This window comes from Dermacentor albipictus, chromosome 3, assembly GCF_038994185.2.
Source record: "Dermacentor albipictus isolate Rhodes 1998 colony chromosome 3, USDA_Dalb.pri_finalv2, whole genome shotgun sequence".
NCBI classification, from domain to species: domain Eukaryota; kingdom Metazoa; phylum Arthropoda; class Arachnida; order Ixodida; family Ixodidae; genus Dermacentor; species Dermacentor albipictus.
The window spans coordinates 11,932,456-11,950,849 of NC_091823.1; the positions used below are offsets into that span (position 1 = coordinate 11,932,456).

At 45.6% G+C, this 18,394-nt stretch overlaps 1 protein-coding gene and 1 long non-coding RNA gene across 2 annotated transcripts in view; one reads left to right on the forward strand and one right to left on the reverse strand.

Moving 5' to 3' along the window:
• The window catches only part of LOC139057228 (corticotropin-releasing factor receptor 2-like), a 290,004-nt gene that overhangs the window by 209,274 nt on the left and 62,336 nt on the right, over window positions 1–18,394 (forward strand). The window contains exon 4 of the mRNA XM_070535083.1: window positions 11,580–11,692. Within this exon, the coding sequence (XP_070391184.1) occupies window positions 11,580–11,692 (113 nt within the window). The remainder of the gene's footprint in view (window positions 1–11,579; window positions 11,693–18,394) is intronic.
• LOC139057230 (uncharacterized) overlaps window positions 1–18,394 on the reverse strand; it is a 348,067-nt gene that overhangs the window by 205,848 nt on the left and 123,825 nt on the right. The window lies entirely within an intron of this gene.

Consider the following 18,394-nt stretch of genomic DNA (forward strand, 5'->3'; position numbering starts at 1 on the left):
TGAGTAGAGTATTTATCTTAGATAAGCTCATTCTATGGGATCTTCTTTAGCCCGACTTTGACCAATTCAATGCCTGGACTCATGTACCTTCACTTGAATCTAATTCATGCTTTCCTGCGTGTCTTAGTCTTAGTGTAGTTATGTGACATGAGTTTGCGCTTACTTTAGTGCAGGTATGTGAATGGACTTCGTGTTGCTGCGTTTCTGAGTTGACTTGCAGTTTTACTGTGGCATTAGTGTACTTATGTGACTGGAATTTTTGTTATGATTTGGAGTTGACTTTTAATTTTGATGCGTATAGGTTAATTCTATTTTCATTTCATATCTCTATGTGAAAAAGAGTAGCCGGTGCCAATTAACGGCGACAATATGTACAAAGTGACATATCAGAAAAGAAGAGAGCAGGAACCCCATTAAACGTATTTCTGACATATTGTCGGTGCAACAGGGGCTACGTTTATTTCAGATCCCAAGATTTTGGCGTTGCAATCAGCGTTTTAATCTACAATACAATCCTATGTTAAAGGGAACGCAGATACAGACACAGATTTCTTTCTCTTCGTGGTACAGAGTCCCAGTTAATTATATTCCGTCATCAATTACTGTTGAGATGTTCTAAAAGGACTTCTTCTTGGGCAAGTTGGTGCTTAGATTTCCTAAGTATACTTTGTGGCGCAAAATACATTTCTGGAAAAGGGACAGAAGAAAGGGAGACAGTGAAGCGCCAACACACGTATAGAAGAAAATACAACTTCCGCTCATGCGCAGGGAGCCAAGGTGTGACAGAACAACGTGGTCAAGATAACATGCTTTGGATGAAGCACATTTCTGCGGAATATAATACGATAGATGTATCGCTGACACAATCAGACCCTTTCGTCTTAATATAAAACGCTTCCAACAACTCCCTTGCAGTTTGGTCCCTACTTCTGCCAAGAATCAATATTCATTCAAAGCATGGCCTACAACGACAGGCTTTACAGTGCGCAGGAAGATGCGCGTTCTCACTCTTGCCGATGCTATTTGCGTGCTCCCTCAGTATGTCATTAATACAACGTCCCGTTTGTCCTGTGTATGACTTGCCGCAATCTAGGGCTATTTCGTAGACCACCCCTTCAACGCAGTCCCTGAAATGTTTGGCGTGCTGCTTCTGGCAGCCCCGCGGCCCCTCGCGTGTGATCCGGGGGCGCGATTGAGCTAACTTGTTGGGAGCCGAAACGACAACCGGAATGCCATATCTGGTAGCACTGTCACTTCACTGTCTCCCTTTCTTCTGTCCCTTTTCCAGAAATGTATTTTGCGCCACAAAGTATACCTAGGAAAACTGTTGAGATATATGCGAGGAACGCCTGTGCACTATTATGTTGCGCTCGGATTCATTCCTGGTGCACTATGTCACTGAAGCAGGGGGGTTTGGGTATAAGGTCTATAGTTGGCATTCCATTGTTTCAAACGACACTTACAGCGCGTACACAGACAGGGACGTCCCTGTCTATGTACGCGCTGTAAGTGATGTTTGCACTATGTCAGTCTCCTTTTTACGAGGACGTAAAATAACTATTGCGGTTATTATGAAATTATTACCTGTTAGAGGGTCAATTAAAAAGTAGAGCATATTCTACTCAACGCATTTTTGACCTAAGGGGAAGCTTTACCTTGCGGTTTTTCTGTTCAAATATATGTGAAATGCTGAGAGGCTTACACGTGGCAAAATTTAAGCCTGTATTAATAGCATACGTCCGGAATAACGTGAGGATCATACTTTAATGACACTCCTTATTGCGATTCATCGGTGATACCCGGATGAGCCGATTGTGAGGGGTGGGTGATAAGGAAATAGAACGAAACGAAATGAACCCTTACATTTTGCTGTTACACAAAAGACGGCGGTAAAGCTGTAGTGGCATTTTGGAGGAAATTTCTACATTTACAGTCTAAATTTTCTAAGAAATATTCTTCCCCAGACATTTCAATTTAAAGTAGTTGCTAGCGTGCGTTTAGAGCCCTGTACCTCCGCACCAAGAACAGATGTTTCAATATGTAAACTGTTTATGTTATACTTTCTTAAACGAAAATTTACATGGTGTATCACTGAATTTCATCCGAACTTGTGATTATGAATTTCAAAGGCTTTCCGGAGGCAAAGTAACAATTTCCCGTACGACTTAAACTGAAATTTATATATTCCATTTTCCTCCATCCCTCTTGCTTTCTTAAAGCTACAGTTTAGTGAACAATTCCCATATCCGTTTGTTCTGCTTTTTTCTTCGCTTTAGTACTTTGGACTATTTTTTGTCTTAATTCACGTATATTCGGCAATTTTTCAATCAACATGAAGAACTATGTCGCAATTACCCTATATGTTTCCGCAATGACAGGCTCAGATAGTTGAATGCAAGCGATTCAGGACAAAATTATTTTCGTGGTTGCAGACATGCTGTGAGTAATTGTGCTTAATTTGGTAACTTTCTTTATGTTATGGTGCACTGAAGGTCACAACTCAACATCCTGCGACATTCATCCACTGAAATTGCGGTCTTTCTTTCGAGAGCGTCAACATTCACTGGCAAAAAAGGAAACGTATGGCAAATCCAACGCACATCGGAATGAACATGAAGTGAAGATTTCACTAAACGTTTCAAATAAGTGCACATTCTTTTATTTTAAAGAAAGCGCAAGGAACTAACTTTTCGCGTACCTTCAGTCATCGCAGAAGGTTTGTGTCATTTGGCTGCCTGGTAACGAGCGTGCAACTCTTGGTGTTCTGCACAGCGTTTTGCAGCATAGAAAATGCATGTGTGTCTTCTCGGCAAGGCGGCCACCACACGGGTCACGTGACCCACGTAACCAATGCGACCGCAGACTACAGTGTTCCCTGGGGTCAGTCTGGCTTAATAACGTTCCGCGGTTGCACTATCTGGGCGTTGCTGCGTTAGACATATAATTGTGTAGAGTAATTGGAACACAGCTCCAGCTAAAAAAAAAAGGAAGAATGTTCTGTTCTGTGCTTTTGTGACTGGCAAGCGTCTCGGATCTATTGTCGCTCGCTACTGCAATTGCGCACTGAACAGCCCGCATGGCTGCAGTCACGACTTGTTCTTACGTACGAGTTTTATGAATGGAACCTCAAGTTAGCTTGCGTCAACTTCGGTCACCAAAATGCCACCGTCCTTTAATGAAGACAGGCAACAGGTAGTGGCTTCCCTTTCATAGCGATTCGGAGGGGTTATGTGGCTTCCTTTCAGGAAAGCCAAAGAAACCGAGAAGCGGCTGCTGTGTCGCCGGAGAGAACGTTGATTAACTGCACTTAGGACACGCTTACCCGGCAGAGTCGTTGTTCAAACAGATTTGGAGGAGCCTGCCATATCCTTTAATTATCACTCTGCTTCGGTGAAAGCAGCGGATGGTTCACCGTCTGTCGTTTTATCGCATTCGCTAGAAGAGAAACAGCCGTAACTCAAGTCCGCACACGATGTATACGGGATGACGCTGAAAGCGGCGAGAACAGTTATAATTAAAAGAAGCCGCGCGTGCTCTGAACAAGCGCTTTCTTCAGCAAGGGTGAGTCGAGTACCGCGCGGAAAGCAGCCGCGGAGGAAAACGCGCAGAGATCATAATTAAAGCATGTCCCGACTTTGAGGCGAAAAAGGGATCATTTGGACACGAAAGGTACATTTGAGCTTCTTGCTAGAAAATTACGTCCTGTGCTCCTATAAGATGAGGACGTACGTAGCTGTTACAGTAGACCATATTCACACTATCAATCAGGTGATAGAGAAACGTGCGGAATGCAACCAACCCTTATATATAGCTTTCAGTGATTACGAGAAAGCGTTTGATTCTGTCGAAACCTCAGCAGTCATGGAGGCATTACGGAATCAGGGTGTAGACGAGCCATATGTAAAAACACTGAAAGATATCTATAGCGGCTCCACAGCCACCGTAGTCCTTCATAAAGAAAGCAACAAAATCTTAATAAAGAAAGGCGTGAGGCACGGAGATACGATCTCTCCAATACTATTCACCGTGTGTTTACAGGAGGTATTCAGAGACCTGGGTTGAGGAGAATTGGGGATAAGAGTTAATGAAGAATACCTTAGTAACTTGCGATTCGCTGATGATATTGCCTTGCTTGTTGATGATATTGCCTTGCCTTGCGCGACCACGTCGACTTTGCCGTCGACTCTAAGCTTGCATTTGCTGTTTCTTAAGGTTCATGGAGCTGCACGTGAAGAATGCTTAGAGGATGCCGAAAGGCGCAGCCGTGTCCTGCACTTATTAAATTGGCTTATACGCACCTGTAACACAATATAACACGTGCTTTCTTTCTTTGTAATGCCGAAAATATTACTGATTTTCACGCCTCGGATTTCTCGATTTGCATGGCGTGCGTGGGACAAGCGCTGCCGCTCCAGAAGTTAACCCAAAGTTATCGCACGGCTCGTCTGTCTGACATAAATAATAACAACAACGCGTTAGGACGATCGCAGATATGTTTTCCCACCAGAAGTGGCAGCACTGCCATAACGCATTGGCGCACTCCCGGTATCACAGTAAACATTACGGTGTGCGATAGCGACTTTAAATTGAAAAGGCGCGCCTTGAACGAGAGATGAAAGAGCCGAGTTCAATCGATTGTAGATTAGGTGCCTCTCAGAAAAATGCTTAATGTGTTTCTACGCCTGAAGTTGTGATTGTTCCCGACAGCCTTGGAAGAAAGACAGGTTCAAGAAGAAGAAAACGAGATTCGTGGTCGAAACTGTTGCCCGTGCTTCCCAGTCACGTTCACTGGTGTCGTATTGATTTCATTTCCCACTTTTCAGAGCACCTCCAGCTGTGATTCGCTTGCTCATAGTGCCAGTAGGAAAAAGCGCTCTGAATGGGACATCAGTCAGAGAGGCGGGGTTGGCAATGACGCGAACCACGATCGTGGCCGGTGATTTGATTCAGGCCGTCTAGACTACTCAACTAATGTGTCTCGAAAAACTAACTTCCTCGAGATATAATTTCTATTACTGCACATCCGTGACTTGTTTGCTTACAGTGAGCTGGGTAATAAAATGAAGGAAGATTTTCATTATATAGCGTGCAAGAAAACACGGAGAAAAGTCGCCGCTGTCGCTTCGCTATGAGTTCGCTCCCTTCGTGACTACAGTTTTGCTGCCTTGTCTACACCGGGGCAGCAATTCTGCTACCCCCGTCTCGTGTTATGTGATGTGAGCGGCGTGCTCACGCAGTATATAGTGACTTGTGGGACTAGTTGTTAGTACTGCTCGATTAAACTGCGTGAAAAGACAAGTGCTTCGTGTCCTCTTGCATCTTGTCTGTATACTCATGCAGTTCAAGCGCGCCTCTCAGACGCTAGCTCAGACCGGCCTCTACCTATTACAGCGTAAGCTGTTATCCGCTCGTTCTAATCGCCGTTTTGGTTGGTGAGGGTGTCCGCCGCCACCGCCGTCCGCCGCAGCTATCGCCGGGGGGGGAGAAGAAACAAATTCCCAGTGCCCGCCGGAATCGAACCCGGTCCCGCCGCGCGGAGTCAGCTACTCTACCACAGAGCCCGCCAGCACTTTGTTTTTTTAACATGGTATTTATTACAATGAAAGAAATCATGCATGCACCGGAACTATCTACAATATTATGAGCACCAGGTGCTCATAAGCAATCACAGGTATACAGGAAGTACATGCAAAAAAAAACGTCACAAAAAGCAACATCTTCCATTACAACAAAAACTTGAAAGGACAAGTTAAACACCTAATCAAAAGTTGATACCAACCTGCGTGACATTCTTCTTGATCGTAAACGCCCTATAGGTTGCGTAATCATCCGAGAAAAATGCGATCATGCGGAAATTGTTCTTCCAGCATTTCGAGCTTGCGTACGAGTTTTCCATAGGCTATGCAGATATCAGTAAAAACGTATCGTATAGCTAATTATCCCACGGAACAACAACGTATGGGGTACTATGAAAATGGTTATGTCCTTTATGTTTACTGTATGTTTCCCGCAGTTCACATGAGGAAATATCCTTTATGTTTCCTCCATGTTGAAATTTGGCCACTGCTTTTATGTTTCCTTCGTGTGTCCTCCCTTTATGTATCCCTTATGTTACCGTACTTTATGTTTCCTCCATGTTGAAATTTGGCCACTGCTTTTACGTTTCCTTCGTGTGTCCTCCCTTTATGTATCCCTTATGTTACCGTACTTTATGTTTCCTCCATGTTGAAATTTGGCCACTGCTTTTATGTTTCCTTCGTGTGTCCTACCTTTATGCATCCTTTATGTGGCCGCAGTGACTAAATCCTGTATTTTACGTAGACATGCATAGATGAAGAGTTCCGTGTACACATTTTATATTTATAAATTTTTCCTGAGTTAAAAAGTTTTGCATTGGTTTTCATTGTAAGGTTACTGTTCCCTACATGATGCAGCGCATGGATTGAAACTCTGCTATGGCACAGAAATTCATGCCAATTTGTTCTAAAATTACAAACTAATTAGCCTTCATAGATTATTTCAGTATAACACTTGGAGAACCACTGTACGTTCCTCACTGCAGTGCTGCTGTTCTAGTTATGTCTTTGTGACTAATATAATATGTAATGTTTGGATGGAAAGATCAGGTTGGATCAGTGCTTGCACTTTTAAAAGAAAGTTTTGACTATACCTTGCAAAAGTTTGTCTGAACCTACGAACAGTTTATTGGACTATCTGAATGTTACTTCAGTTTGCCACGTCTGCTCACAGCAGACCTCTGGAATGTGTTGCTTGGGTGAGAGCTCACAAGGCACCTGAAAAACAAAACAAAAGCCAATCTTTTTCACTTATTCAAAAATATTCATATAAGCAAGAACACAGCCTGGCCTGTATGCACACAGCTAAGAAACGTGGAGAAGTCAAAAACAGATCATAAAAACATCAGGGCAACACAGAAGCTTTTAACTAATTGTTGTTTGAAAGAGACTGAGCTGCCAGTCCACTCAGGTATTAAATTGCTCACAAATTTTTTTAAACATTTCTGCAGCAGCTGCTAAGTAGTACAGGCGCCCAAATCTTTAACTGGTGTGCGGGAGCGGCGACTTTTCCGGGCGTCAGCGCCGTATGACGCGGCGAGGCTGGAAACAGACTAGTAGACGATGGGCCCAGCTAAGCGCGCTTTGTCCGCATGCGCTTAGCCTCAGACTGTTTCCAGCCTCGCCCCGTCAAACGGCGCTGACGCACGGAAAAGTCGCCGCTCCCGCACACCAGTTAAAGATTTGGGCGCCTGTACATGACCTATAGGAGTAGGCAACTGGCCAACAAATCTTTGTGTGCCTGCTTGTACAGAAGTCTCGTAGTTATATCTCAAGTGGTTACACTGTTATATGGTAAAATTCAGGCGGGAATAAAACCAGCCGCAAACATCAGACTACATGGGAAATTATCACCAAAACTTAAAGATCTAGTAAATCAAATGAACAATCGATTACGAAGGGTCTAAAACCTAGACCGCGATTTTGTAGCGATCCCTTTTCCGATGCTACTCCTTTTGCTCATTGATCTTACCGACATTCCGCTATCGTTATTAACTATAACAGCCAGCCGTGAAAGGTGGGTTATAAGAGTGGCAAACATCGAGCGCGAAGCATCGCAAGAAAATCGCATCCCTTATTAGGCAGCGCTACAAGCCACTGTCTTTAACAATCGCAGGAACTCACATCCCGTTCTTCGGATGAAAATATTAATGAAAACGAGCGTCTGATTGAGATGCCTAGATTAAAAAGAAATTTCGCTGTTGTAATGTCGGTCTACATTTGCCCTACAATACAGAAGACAAATACACGAGCACGTCGAAGAACACAAACAATGCAGACAAGTTCTCGCGAAGCTGCACTTCAATCTGAACACTATCAATAAAGTAATCTTCACACAAGCTAATACCTGTTCAAGTGTCAAACATCGCAGTCGCGTGCCAACTCGCGATGCCCGTGACACATCGACATGCATTACAAACGTAACTTGCGGAAATTCATATCTACGGAAGAATTTCTTGTCGGGAAACTACCGAGAAAACAGTAACTTTCAGCGTTTACGTAAATATTTGCCCATTAAGTCCCAACAATCAGCGCTGGTAGCACATCACTCCATAGAGCAAGTAAGCGGTAAGAAATGATACATTTCACGGAAACTCCCCTCGTGAAACGCTTTGCTAAATGTGCACAGCAACATGGTCAACGTACGCTCAGAAAGTGTTCTGTTGTCGTTCCACAAAGCTTACCACATGAACCAAAAGCTGCGAGAATGCGCGCAAGCGTCAGACCTGCTTACCTTCAATGTGGTCAGCAAACGGCTTCTTCGTCTCGCAGGCACCACGCGACGACGCTCTTTCCGGCGCGAACACTGTTGAATTGCCGATGAACACCAGCGCACGAAAGCACAACTGTCAACAAATTCTTTCACGCACCATAATTCGAAGCAGTGGCGTAGCTAGGTGACATGGCACCTGGGGCCCTTAGGTCTTCTGTCACCCCCCCCCACCCGCTGGGTGTAGCCGGCGGAAAGAGGGGTGTCTTCAGACGCATATGACACCCCCCTCCCTCCCTCACTGGCCCCTTGCACCCGGGGCCCACGGCCCCCCGGCCCCCCCTGTTGCTACGCCACTGATTCGAAGCCACAGTATCAGGTATTCCACGAGCGAACGCGGACAGGCGAGAACAAAGGCAGCTCGGACGGGCGCTGTAGTACACAAGACACTGGCGTATCACACGAAACATAAGGCGAACTAATGGCGTTACACGAGTCCAGAGGTTTCCTGATGGTTAATGCACACGGTACGGATCACAGTTTGTTTAGGCACTTCGAAAATATGATTAAATTACTGTGTAACAAACACTCTCACCGCTCACAGCAACACAACGTGGCCCAGCTCACCGTCAACCGTTACACTGCGGCAGCGCCGCACTGCGGTTAAAACGTGAATTTAGCCTCCGAGATCTACATTTTCCTTTAGGGCGTGCATTTTGGAAAAGCACGGCCTTCGAGATTTAAAAACCTTGTTGCTGGAAGGAAGGCTGGTATTTAAACACAAATTATTGATTTTAAAGTGTCTTGGTGCGCTGCCTTGTCTTTTTAAAGTATATGCAGAAATTTTAGACGAACTATGCGCGAACGCTTGTCCTGTGGTTTGTCGGCGGACACGAGCCAATCAGCACGCATCATGTGCTGTTGTGCTGTTCCGTCGCTTGGGTTAGCGCACGGTGTGCGGGCAGCCGCGAGAGCTGTGACGCCTACCGATCAGAAATTCGGAATTGCCACACATATACACGCTTCTTATGGTGCCCAGTGGCGTGTTTTTGAGAATGTCAGGCCTTATCTTGCATAGGTGGAACCATATTTGCTCGTAGCGTAAGGAATGAAGGCGACAAAATGTGGCGATGGCTGGCTTGCAGCGGCAGCGGAACTTCGGCCAAAGTGAAACAGGCGTACTGCTTGCATTCTCGCGTAATCAAATACGACCATACTCCGCACACAACTTTCATACTTAGCCAACTCACAATTATAAATTGTTCAGTTGTACGCCCAAGCAAGCATTTACGGGATCCGCGCTGCCCTGCTTCTACGCGTGCTAATATCGACACAGCAGTTACTCGTACTTGTGGTCAGCGCGAAAGCGACACGGACAAAAGGAAGAAACACAACAAGACGGCGCTGTTTCTTCGGAGTGTTCCTTGTTTCCGCGTTGCTTTTGCGCTGTTGCTAAAGGTACGATGAATCGTAACCTACTCGCCCACTATATGCTCTGTTACCTACGTGTGCACTGAAGTGCACACCTAGGTAACATCCCGCCGTAAACACAAAGGGCACATACTACAATAATTATAATAAGGGTTGTTTTCTTGGGGCAAAGGAAAGGATAAGTCAAGATTTAGTACTTACAATCACTCTGCAGAGTGTATTAACGGCTGTCACAAAGTTCAGGTGTATCTGCCTGTATTATATGTACAGACAGTTGTTATGTGCACTCTATGTCACCTACATGTGCACTCAAGTGTACACTCAGGTAACACATAGTGCACATCCAGTTAACATCCTGCGGTAAACATAAAGGACACATCCTAGAGGCATAATAAAGGTCACATCCTCGAGGTATACGTTAGGATGAGTAAACATGTGGTACACACGAAGTTGGCGTCCCGGAGGTCACACAAAGGACAAGGAATCATAAAGGTCACATAGGGCACAAGAAGGAAACATAAAGGAAACATAAAGGATATGACCATTTTCATAGGGGCTGTGAGAATTTAGATTTTAAAAATTTTGCAAATTTCTATGGAGGCGATCCCAGAATAATATGGCATCGTTACAACCAATAAAACAGTGTTTAATAGGGTTAAGTGCTAGTTACAAAGGCGGCAGTTATATGTTTTAACTGACAAGGCATGAGTGTGTAACTTTAAAAAAAATTAAATCTTTACAAAGTTTTATTTTCGATGTTCCCGCCAAAGTCTTATCGATCAGCATACTTGAGATTACCAGGACATCATGTGCATGCAAGACCGAGGAAAATGCGACGCTAGCGCTCGCTAGTTTGTACCGGAAAAACCGCCCTATAGACACATCCTGGCGCGCCAGGAGACACGCGATGTGAGATGGGCGCCGCGTAGCGTCGATATGTTCCCACCTTGTGTTGCAGTTGCATAGTGTTCAGGTGACACGTCATGTAACAGTTGCAAAGGTAGCGGTACAAGGCAAATAAAGTCTTCAGGAAGAAAAAGAATATTGAAGAGATGTATACAAAAGTGCTGGAGTGAGAAACGTGTATAGCACACCTGAATAAATCAAGCAGGCTCGGTGACTATTTGTCACCGCCCCATTTCAAAGGAGGTGCAAATAAATGATCGTCATCAGCAGCAGCATCGAATCGAACCACGGGTCAAGGGATGTGACGTGTGTGCCGCATAGTCTCAATATCTCCCTCTGCTCTTTGGCACCCGCTATAGCGCTTCCTCGCAAGGCACGAAGCCCATCCAGTGCGTGCTGCCGAAAATGGGTGGAGGCGCTCCTCCAGCTTACGCTGTGACAGTGCTGCGTGTGCGGCGCAGGCCTGTGACTTTTGTTTTATCTCACTCGCGCAGTCCTTGCGCTTTAAAACACAGCAGGTCTCGTAAAGTCACTCAGAGGTTGAGACCTGGGTCCAAGACTTTCAGGCCGATCTAATGTAATAATTTACACTGCTCTATTGCCTCTTCATTTTTTAATAATTCACCGTTCCCGACTCGTCTATGCCGCTATAATGTGGGTGGAGCGCCGCTCGGACTAGTGATGTAACTTGAAAAAAAAACACATAGATAATTAGAATGAAATCCATATATTACTGCGGCCCTGTTTTCCGTGGGGAGTGAGAAATTGTCGATTGTTTGCCAAACGCAGCGGAGAGCGCTGTTTTCGGCGAACTTGAGCGAGAACACTCGAACTGGCGGTGCACGATCGTCTTTATGCCCTTGAAGACCATTAACGACGTACAGCGAGCGTAAGTGCTCAATATCAGCTCATACCGCCTTTAACTTTCTTTCTTTCTTTCTTTTCTACACTTGCAGCCGCAAGAGATGTCGGCGGTGGTCTCCTTGGCGGTCAGCTACATCCTCCTGCTGTTCTCTTTCTTGTCCCTGATATTTCTATCTGCTACCATGTTCATATTCTGTTACTTCAGGTGAGTGACGCATTCCTAAGATAAGAAACAACGCATAACTCTGCCAGTAATTGCTTCTGACATGCTATAAGTTCCTAGTTTGCGCTTCCTTTACAAAATCATTATAGAGATAATGTCGTGATATTGACTTTCTGTTGCCTTTAATGTAATTTTTGTGTAAATGAAACTGAATGTCATGCATTTTTTTAAGGGTTCAGCTGTTAAGTACTACATTAAGTCGTAGGCTGGAAATTCAGAATACAATACGAGCGCAAATCGATATACTGATAGAATATATGCCGCAAAGTTTAAAGAAGATGGCTTCGCCGGATAGTGATGCCTACAAAAATATTGAGAATCCTGGAAAGAAGCATAAGTTTTGTGTTTTGCAGCTGAAATCCTTGTCGCAGTACGCTTTGTCACGCGGCAACCGTGGCCGCCCTATCTGGGAATTGTCTAAGGTTATTGCTCCACATCATATTCTAACAACCACGACTCTGTTTACCGTGCCATGCTGTCCAGTGTCTTCCATTCTTCATCATCCAAGGATGCTTACAGGAAACGTGATACACCACGAAGACTATTCATCACAGAAAAACGCGAAAGCAGAAATTAGGCCGTCAGCGACAACGTCACATATATCAAGTAATGTTGGTGGAGCAGTTGATTAATTTTTATAGGGTGAAGCTTCTACAATGACAGAAAAATTTACAGCAACAACATCAACAACGGCAACAACAACACCAGCAAGAAAAACAACTAAAACGAAGAAGCTATTTGTGTAATTCTTCATGCAATAAAAAGACCAACTAGCCAGGTAATTTTGCGATCATTTGTTGCAGAACGTGTACCGGGCCGCGTGCTTTTATTCTATATCCTACGGTCTCCGCATTGGCGCAATCATGATAAGTGTCTCGTGCAACCTTTGTGATTGCAACGAGACCCCAGAACATATCCTCACCTACCGATTTCCTTTTGATGATGAAGTGCAGGCTTTGAATATCATTTTAAGGTGACCGGACGACAGAGCGTTCAAATAGAAAAATGATCGGGACCATAGAATAACAGGCTGCCATCCGACCAGAGGACCATGACAGCACTGCTGCACTTTTTGAAGATGACTGCGCTCTGCAAACGCCTTTGTTGGTACAGCGAACTCTGTCGCGTTTGCGCGCGCATCAGCTGTTAAACCTTTGCTTCTCCCTTAATCCTTCATCTACCCGCCTTCCCTCCTCCAGTGTAGGAGGGGCAAACCAGATGCAACCTGGTTAACACCTCCCAGCCTCCCCTTTCCTAAAGTTTTTCTCTATTATTTTTCTATCAGACATGCCTTCTCCTCCGGAAAATCTCCCGCATCAAAAATAAATAAATAAATAAAAAGAACTGTGCCGGAAAAACTGCAGCTCATGAATATCACAATACAGCATCATTAGACTCACAGCGTCGAGCAATAACTTCTTTACTTTAGTTCGATCCTTGCCGCTTACTAGGATCGATTTTTGAAACTTCTCGCCGAGTGCAGTAGTTCCGTACTTTTCAGCCATTTCGGGGTCCTCTGTACCTACAGAAGGTTAATGGAAGGAGCGCCACCAACTCCGAGAGTACCGCGAAAATCCTGCGGTGAACTGCCGCGTGGGAAAGAGCCGTTGCACCGAGAGCTCATCGACGGGAAGCGCACCGAGAGCTAACCGACCATGTCCTCAGCGCGCACACACGATGCCGCAACCCACCGCCCCGTTCCTTAGGGGACGCTCATAGCATCCATCCATCCATCGACCATTAATCGAGGCACTGAGATGAGACAGCCAGCTCTCAGAGAAATGGTTAACTCGTAGCCTTCCCTTGTTTCACTCTTAGCTTGCCCGTTCCGTTCGTGAGCAGGTCGGAAATATACATGACAGTATTTCGATCCCCGGAGGTTCTTTCTTTCTTTCTTTTTTTCCCCTGACGTATGTTTATGGTGACGAAACTATTGCGACAGTGAATGTTTCATCCCACTGAAAAAAGGGGATTCGCTTCGCTCGTCTGCTTTCTGCCGTCAGTAATTTACCACCTGCCCCACTGATTGAACGTGGGAGTGCACAATGACAGTAGGATGAATATTACGCCGCCCACAGCTGCTTACGTTTTCACTAGTAACGCTTCCAAAACTACGGCCCACGATGCGTACATAGGTTGAAAGGCGCTTCTGCCGCTTGGTGCCTAGGTCAGAGTGACTGTTGTGTGGGACTTCAGACGATCGATCTATATTCATCTCCCTTACAATGCCCTGCGGGAAGAAAATGTCTGCCAGTATTGGAAGTCCCAATAATTTCTGGTGGGTATTTGAAGGCCGACAAAAGTAAGGATGGTATAGTCTATCTAAAATCCTGACTGAACTTTGTCTTTGGCGCGTTTGATAACCCTGTGTGTACAAAACATATCTTGATGTTGCGCAAAAAAAGAGAAAGAAAACAAAGAAAGGAGAGTCATTTTGATGCGCATTTATTCAATGCGTTTGCTCCCGCAATCCATTACTCCTTAAAAGTCAAACATATCACGTTGTTTTCATAAATAAGTAAAAAAATTGCCTATGCTAATGGGATTCTCACAGAGCGCCAAAGAGTTCAGCAATATGCGAGTCAATGTTGAAGTACCTGTCCTAACCTGCCGTTGTGAGTTATCCAGCACGAGATAATGTGAACGTTCGTTTTCTATGGTTTTCCGTTACGCTGAGGAAATTGCAAACATTTGTCCCTTTATCTTATGTTTTCAAGTTACTGTCTGGTATTCAATGCTAGCGCAGTTTGCGCGTCTTAGGGTGCTATGCAGGATGCCCCGAGTTTCTCGTTCACCCGAGTTTTGCCCGAGTTTGCTCGACGGCAGTCAGTGAACGGAGATAGCGCGCAACGGGCCGAAGGTGCAGGCAAAAAATATGTAGACAGAAAGTCGCGTATGACAACATGAGCGCACCCTGCGCGGCACGCTGCTTCCACGTTTCAAGCGCAGAAGGCTGCACAACGAAACGCGCCAGCGCCGCGTATTGTTATCAACGGATTATCGCAACTTAGCGATACCGTGACTGCCCCGCTGTCTGTCAGCACACTTGCCGTGAGCCGTTTGCCACGCCTTTCCCGGGCGCGTCAAGGGCGTGCCTCATCTTTCGGGCGCTATCTATCTATCCTCCATCGAATGCGAACGGGGTACATGCGGCGCATTCTTGCACCTACACTTTCACTCAAACGAATACGTTAAAATGCGACAAATAAAATAACGCACATTTTTATTTCTTTAGGTATCTGTTTTTCGTTTTCAATGCTAGAAATTTGTGATGATAAACGGAGATCGAGCAAATTATTAAATTTTGCACATCTTGCCGTGAGTGGCGACAGGGAGGCGAAAGCTTAGAAGCGGTACATTGAAACGGGTCGCACGCACGAGGGCGTTCATACGGTGATAAGTCGCCTAGGGGCGCTGCAGTGCTATTCTCAATAAAGTCGGTCATGATCCATGGAGGGTCATGGCCACTCTTTCTCTATTAGGGGAATAGAAACGCAGCGCCGCGGTACGGCTGTTCATCGCAGGCGCTTCACTAGGCTATTAAGGCGCCCGCTTTACCAACTAAAAACGACACAACAGCTGTCGCTGTAAAATGGCGGTATGTTATTTTAGAGTGCGTAGTGTCGCAGTTCAGTGAAAATGTACCAGTTTATCTTTGTGCGCGAAGCCTTTGCGATACATTGCGAAACGTGCGTGCTTCCCCAGCGACAGAATTCATCGCTTGTCATCGCTTGCCCAGTGAAGGCGCCTCTGAGCGCACGTACGCAGTATATGAGTGTGTTGTGCAGTCGAAGGTGCTTGCGGATTACCTCTGCTGGAGCCAGCAGCGATCGCAGATGGATATCGTAACGACACCGCAGCACTCGCATTTTGGCAGGTGAGGACTCTTGTGTGCAGTTATGAAATCAGATTTCGAACGGAGAGATGTGTTGGAACTGTTGAGTGCGCAGTGCTTGTGATGAAGAAATGTCATTGCACTGGGCCTAGAAGAGCGAGCGATTCTCGGACGCTGATCGTGTTTACGACGTTGTGGCTCCGTTTCATCACCGATGACAGAGCAGCTATCTGAAACGACTGCTGCAATAAGCCCTCCTCAGCATCGTCGTCCCCCTCGACGCCATGCAAGCACCTACAGTGACGTGCCGATAATTATTTACTGTGCGCTACGCGCCGCAATGCAGGCAATGAAACCGTGTTGTGCGGCCATCTCAGCCCGAGAAGATGTGTGCCAGCGACAGGCAACGCTTTGTTTTCGATAGTGGTGCTCAGTACATCACCGATGACAGTGCGTTGTGCGTGTTTTATGTCGGCGGTCAAGATTGTTGATGCCTCTCAGCTCGACACCGCGTCGCTGTTGCCGGCAGATAAGTTGGGCGTGGCCCAACTGTAGTGGGTGCGCGCGCAATAGTTACATGCCTCGCGCGGGGCGTGACCTCTGGTTTTGATTGACAGGCGAACTCGTGCTAAACTCGTACATCGCGAAACCCCCTCCGAGTTCAACTCGGGAACATGGCGGCGGCAGCAGCAGCGGCAGCGGCATTGCATCCAGCGGCAGCAAGCGTCAGTATGACCGTCCGGACCCGTTCACCTGCATGACCGGCGGGGAGTTTCAGCGTCATTTTCGCCTGTCGAAGACATCAGTGTGCTGGCTGTGTGACGAGCGAGGCGAAGACTCTCGTCTGCGGTGACAGCGTGGCGGGCTTCATTCGCTCACCGTCTTAGAGCAAGTCATCTGTGCCCTCCGTTTCTACGGGACTGGGAGTTTTCAGGGAAGCGTCGGCGCCGAGCGTTACATCGGACGCCATCAAACTACTGTTAGCCACTGTGTCAGAGATGTGTCCGACGCGCTTATCGATGCGGCAGTGCGTAAGCGGTGGCTAGCTTTCCAGAATACTGCGGCGGAGCGGGCATATATAAAAGAATGCTTCCCACTTCGTGGGAACATTACGAACGTAGTCGGGTGTGTCGAAGGAACGTACGTAGGAATTAAGGCGCCTTCAATGTCAGCGTTACTGTGATTAACAGACTTTTTCGCTGGTTGATCACTTTTTGTCGATTGTTCTATTTATCTGTCAGGGTGCCTTCCAAATGGCTCACTTTCTTGGGAAAGGGGTTAAGTATAAATAGATAAATGGATATCACTAATTGTGCGAAGTAACCTATGAATCCTAATCTCATAAAGAACTTGGGGTTCTTCATTGGTGAAGTTACTAAGTATGCACAATGCTGAATTTTGGTCATGCGTAATCTATCGGCCGCACTATGAAACAGCGAGGCATTGCACAATTTGTTGCAGCGCGAGATGTGGATGTTGCGCCAAGCCGGTTGTGCCTATGCATTTGTGGCGAAATGAAAATGCATTGAGAATCTTAGTGTGTTGGCTTGCATGAAGAAAATACTTCAGATTGTTTGCTCTGTTCACTGTCGATGCATGTGCCAGAGGTTCAGTGCATCTTCTTTTTTTTTGGGGGGGGGGGGGCGGCGTTATTTTGGATGGATAAATTGTATATTTTCGTCTCATAATGGGGCTCTAATTCTTAAGCATTAGAACAATGCACATCCGATACTCTGCAGAACTCTCTGTACGTGAAGATGTCATGAACCACCAAGGCATTATTACATATCGGGAGAAATGTGGTGCAGATGCCAATGAAAAGTGGGTCTTTAACCTACCATGATAAAAATAAAACTTGCAGAGCAAATAGACCATTTGTACAGCTTTAGAGCAATAACTACACAAAACGTGATATGCCCAAACGAGTAAACACTTGCCGCATTGCCAAAGTAGGCTGAGCGACATGCAGCATATGTTGGCATTGAACATGTCTCGTAACTGTTATTTTTATTGTAAGCCCTCGCTGTCACACCTTTCCCTCCAGCACTCCCTTTACTGAAACGTGGCACTGTCTTTCCATTGGTGTCATGATGATAATGGTAACGGCGGCAGCAAGGCTCGTTAATGCTTGCCTCTTTGATTCCTGTGAGTTTAGTGGTAAAGAATATGGCACGTTCATACATACAGCTGTGCTGCAAAATTTAACATTTGTGATTTTTTGGAGAACTAATTTGTGTTGGGAAATTTCAAAGATGTGCACCATTGTGGCCTAATAACTAGAGCATTGGTGAGGTTGAAGACGGTGTATTGGTATAGAAGCTTGAAGTTTAATTGCACAACAATTCGACGGGGCACAAAGAGAAATACACACAGCAGAATGCTTTGCTGTGTGTGTTACACTCCTTTGTGTGCCGTTGAATTGTTGTGCGATCCAACTTAAAATAGAGCATTGGGCTTCTTTGGTGCAGGACCGAGGAAGTGTGAGCTATTCGACAACATGCCAGTGCCTTGCCACACACTTATGGAATTCGGAAGGTTTGCAAACAAAGCTTTGCTTTCTAATCCACCTGCTCATGTAATACAAGCGCTGATTGAAAGAACCATCACACAAAAATAATGGTGAAATCAATGGCCTGTGAAAAGTGTAATTTGTATATAGATACTGTTGACATAATAGGTGCCATACCGGTGCCATAATAGGTGCCATACCGGCCTCAAAATTGTACTGGACAGAGCAGTTTGTTTCCTATGTGAAGCTCGACCTCCCATTACATGCTGTGCAAATAACCAAGCTCAGTTTGTTTTGACGTGCTACACAACATTCAGTGTAATCTGTTTTTGATTCTAAA